This window comes from Colobus angolensis, unplaced genomic scaffold (assembly GCF_000951035.1).
Source record: "Colobus angolensis palliatus isolate OR3802 unplaced genomic scaffold, Cang.pa_1.0 Scaffold83, whole genome shotgun sequence".
Classification (NCBI taxonomy): Eukaryota; Metazoa; Chordata; class Mammalia; order Primates; family Cercopithecidae; genus Colobus; species Colobus angolensis.
This window is the reverse complement of record NW_012122154.1, coordinates 1,666,941-1,670,992: the sequence shown is the minus strand read 5'-3', so window position 1 is coordinate 1,670,992 and position 4,052 is coordinate 1,666,941. Positions and strand designations below refer to the sequence as shown.

Genomic DNA, 4,052 nt, shown 5'->3' with positions numbered 1-4,052 from the left:
GCCTATTTTTTATTTTCTATTTTATTTTATTATTATTTGAAACAGTCTTACCCTGTCACCCAGGCTGGAGTGCAGTGGCGCGATCTCGGCTTACTGCAAGCTCTGCCTCCCAGGTTCACAGCATTCTCCTGCCTCAGCCTCCCAAGTAGCTAGGACTACAGGCGCCCACCACCACACCTGGGTAATTTTTTGTCTTTTTAGTAGAGACGGGGTTTCACCATGTTAGCCTGGATGGTCTCGATCTCCTGACCTCGTGATCCGCTCGCCTCGGCCTCCCAAAGTGTTGGGATTGCAGGCATGAGCCACCGCGCCCAGCTGCCAGTTTACTTTTTACAAAGTGCATGTCCAGCAAGTGCCCCAGAAAGCAGTGCCCACCTCCCGGGGCTGGAAGTCCTCCTCTTCCAGGCCCCAGCGAGCCCGGTGGAAGCGGTAATACACCAGGTTCTGCTGCATGATGCTGTCGTTGGGGTCGAAGAGCATGTAGCTGGCGGCGCTGCGGGCAGCCTGGCGCACATCATTCACTGCAGCAGGACAGGGGTGAGGAATTGCTCCGGCACTTCCCCTTCAGAGTCAATCCCATCTCCCTCCCAGTTCAGTCCAGCACCCCTGCTACCCAGCCACCTCCCAGAATACCTAATGGACTCCTTACCCCACCCAAGCACAATGCCAGCTAGCATGTAGTGGGCACTCACCCTATGCCAGGCCCTGACTAACTCACCTAAGCCTGTTATTGTCCTTTTATTGTTTTTGAGACAGGGTTTCACTCTATCACCCTGGCTGGAGTGCAGTGGTATAATTATGGTCACCTCAGCCTTGATCTCCCAGGCTTAGGTGATCCTCTCACGTCAGCCTCCTGAGTAGCTGGGACTACAGGCAGGCACCACCACACCCATCTAATTTTTTGTATGTTTTTGTTTTGAGACAGGGTCTTGTTCTGTCACTCAGGCTGGAGTGCAGTGGTATGATCTCGGCTCACTACAGCCTCCGCCTCCTGGGCTCAAGCAATCCTCCCACCTCAGTCTCCCCAGTAGCTGGGACTACAGGCACTCGCCACTATGCCTGGCTAACTTTTTGTACTTTTTGTAGACATGGAGTCTTGCCATATTGCCCAGGTTGGTCTTGAACTCCTGGGCTCAAGCCACCTGACTGCCTGGGCTTCCCAAAGTGCTGGGATTACAGGTGTGAACCACCATGCCCAGCCATGCCTATAACTGTCATCCTCATTTTACAGCCAAGAAATCTGAGTCACAGAGAGGTTAGATAAATTGCTCAAGCTCACATGGCTGGAGAATGATGGCTCTAGGGAATTAGAGGCCCTCAGCCTCTCTGCTATCTGTACCCAGGAAGGGTCTCCTGGCCCCTTGGTTCTTAGCCCCTCTGCTCTGATTCCCAGCTCTGTCTGAATCTTGGCATCTCCAAGTAGCAGGAAACCTGGAGGCTGTCCATTCCAGCCCCAGTGGATGCCAGGATCTCTCCAGTGAGGAGAGCCACAAGTCCTGGTGCCACATTTTATTAGTCATGACACTAACAGTCCCTTGCCCTATAAGCCCCAGTTTCCCCATCTGAAAAATTGGTCCAGTAATGCAGCTGCATGGTATTGGTGAAAGGACCACATAAGATAAACTGCCTTATAAACTCTCAAGTGTTGGCTGGGCGCAGTGGCTTATACCTATAATCCCAGCACTTTGGGAGGCTAAGGCAGTGGATCACCTGAGGTCAGCAGTTCAAGACCAGCCTGGCCAACATGGTGAAACCCCGTCTCTACTAAAAATACAAAAATCAGCCGGGCGTGGTGGCGGGCACCTGTAATCCCAGCTACTCAGGAGGCTGAGGCAGGAGAATCACTTGAACCCTGGAGGCAGAGGTTGCAGTGAGCTGAGATCGTGCCACTGCACTCCAACCTGGGCAACAGAGTGAAACTCCATTTCAAAAGTAAAAATAAACTGTCAAGTGCTCTGCAGTTGTTGGTTACCTAGTCATTTGCCCAAGAGACTCTCTACTTCTCCCTGAGGCTGCTGTCTGTTCCCACTCAGCCTCTCACCTGCCCCAGACTCCCAGGGTGCCTTCCCCATGTCCCCACCGCCCCTAGCCTTTCCTCCTATCACCCAGGGTCCTCAATACTGAAGGAAAGCTCCCCACAACTCTGGGAGGTTCCCATGCAGTCCTCTCCCTTATCACCTCTTCCCCTGCCCAAGTCCACCCAGGGGGCTCACACTTGTAGTAGGCAAACTGTAGGTAGTGGTACATGGTGGCCACGAACTTGTCCACGAAGTAGCCGCCCACATTGGGGGTCAAATTGGCCTCACAGTCCACCTTGCACTGCAGGGATTCTGCAAAGAGATCTGGGGGTGGGAGGCGGCAGTGAGAGGCTGGCGTTGCAATGAACAGCTCTGTCCCCCCAGTGGAGAAGACTCCAAATCCAAGCTCTGCCTACTGCTTGTCCAGAAAACGTGTTGCTGTTGCAATCACAGGAGAGAATGTGTGTAAAGTGCTTGGCATACTATATGACAAATGATGATGAGGAAGATGACTGTGGGCTGGGCTGACTCACCACCCCCACCACTCAACCACCACCCCAAGCCAGAGGGAGCCAGGGCACTCTGGGAGAACAGCAGATGAGGTCCAGAAGTGGGGCAGAAGTCCAAACAGAGAAGCTAAAGGTCTTTTTTTTTTTGAGACGGAGTCTCCCTCTGTCGACCAGGCTGGAGTGCAGTGGCACGATTTCGGCTCAATGCAACCTCCACCTCCCAGGTTCAAGCAATTCTGCCTCAGCTTCCCAGGTAGCTGGGATTACAGGCACCCACCACGACCAGCTAATTTTCGTATTTTTAGTAGAGACAGGGTTTCAACCATGTTGGTCAGGCTGGTCTTGAACTCCTGACCTCGTGATCTGCCTGCCTCGGCCTCCCAAAATGCTGAGATTACAGGTGTGAGTCACCACACCTGGCCAAGGACAGTCCTTTCTGCCCCTGCTCAAGGGACCCCAGGGTTAGAGATCCCTAGACTAGGTGTGATTTCTGGTTACCAATTGCTTTTTGCACACACCTGCTGGGCTACTTCTCACTGCTGCACCTTTGCATCTGCACTGCCCTCTGCCTGAAAGGCCTGTGAACCCAAGCTTCCCAAACCCTTTAGGGATGTCACTGCCTCCCTGCACTGATCCAGCCCCTTGGACACTTCCAGCTGGGGCTCCTACACCCAGCGTCTTTCTCAGCAGACAAGGCCTTCCTCCCGGCTGGCTCCTCCACATTCGCAGTGCTCCACGTGCAGGGAGGGAACATCTGCCTTACCAAGCCTGTGGGTGAGAGGACTGCCCGCCGTGGTCTGGGTAGCAGATACCTGCTATGGCCGGGTAGAAGTCCTTGAAGTCCACCTGCTCATGGGCCCCTTCACAGCCGGCCAGGCACCGGGCAAAGACCGCCAGGTACTCTGCCAAGGCCCGCTCCATGTCCTCCGTGCTGCTGCGGAAATCCCCGCTGTTGTAGAGCTTCACAGCCCGGAGGAACACGGCCTGGAAGGGGCGTGGCAGGGGGAGTCAGGGCGCCCCCAACATCTCCCCTCCTCTACAAGTCCTATCGGCGGGACCCTCCTCCTGCCCCTCCACCCCACCTCGTAGGGCTGGGCCTCTAGGTCCGTGAGGGACTCGTCGGCGACGTCCAGCATCCCCCGGTAGTAGTTGAGGTACTTGGCGGTCAGCTCGTGCTTCGGGTTCCTCTGGAGAAAGGTGTAGGCCGCCGCCACCGCCTTCTCCAGCCGGTTAGCCTGGTCGGGGGGTAGGGGTTCGGGGAGCGGGTCAGTAAGAACGGAGCTAGCGGTCCCTAGCGCACGGCTGGCTTCGTGCCGCGGGTGAAGGCAACGCTCCTCCGACCGATCGGTGGAGTGACACGATGCCCAGCCCGAGACAGGTCCCCGGGTGGGGGCGGGCTCCCACCTTGAACAGCGCGTAGTGCAGGTACTGGTAGGGCAAGCGGCTCTGGAAGTCGCGCAGCAGCTGCCGCGGCGGGTAGGGCACCTGGAAGGCGGGCAGCGTCCGCTTGCAGCGCCGCAGGCAG

At 56.1% G+C, this 4,052-nt stretch overlaps 1 protein-coding gene across 1 annotated transcript in view; it reads right to left on the bottom strand.

Annotated features, from left to right (window-relative positions):
* The window catches only part of P3H4 (prolyl 3-hydroxylase family member 4 (non-enzymatic)), an 8,090-nt gene extending 4,044 nt beyond the window's left edge, over positions 1–4,046 (bottom strand). The window contains exons 1-5 of the mRNA XM_011929754.1: positions 3,932–4,046; positions 3,610–3,762; positions 3,340–3,511; positions 2,214–2,342; positions 376–521 (exon numbers count right to left, since the gene is read on the bottom strand). Coding sequence (XP_011785144.1) covers positions 376–521; positions 2,214–2,342; positions 3,340–3,511; positions 3,610–3,663 — 501 coding nt within the window. The 5' untranslated portion in view covers positions 3,664–3,762; positions 3,932–4,046. The remainder of the gene's footprint in view (positions 1–375; positions 522–2,213; positions 2,343–3,339; positions 3,512–3,609; positions 3,763–3,931) is intronic.
* Positions 4,047–4,052: the final 6 nt, after the last annotated feature.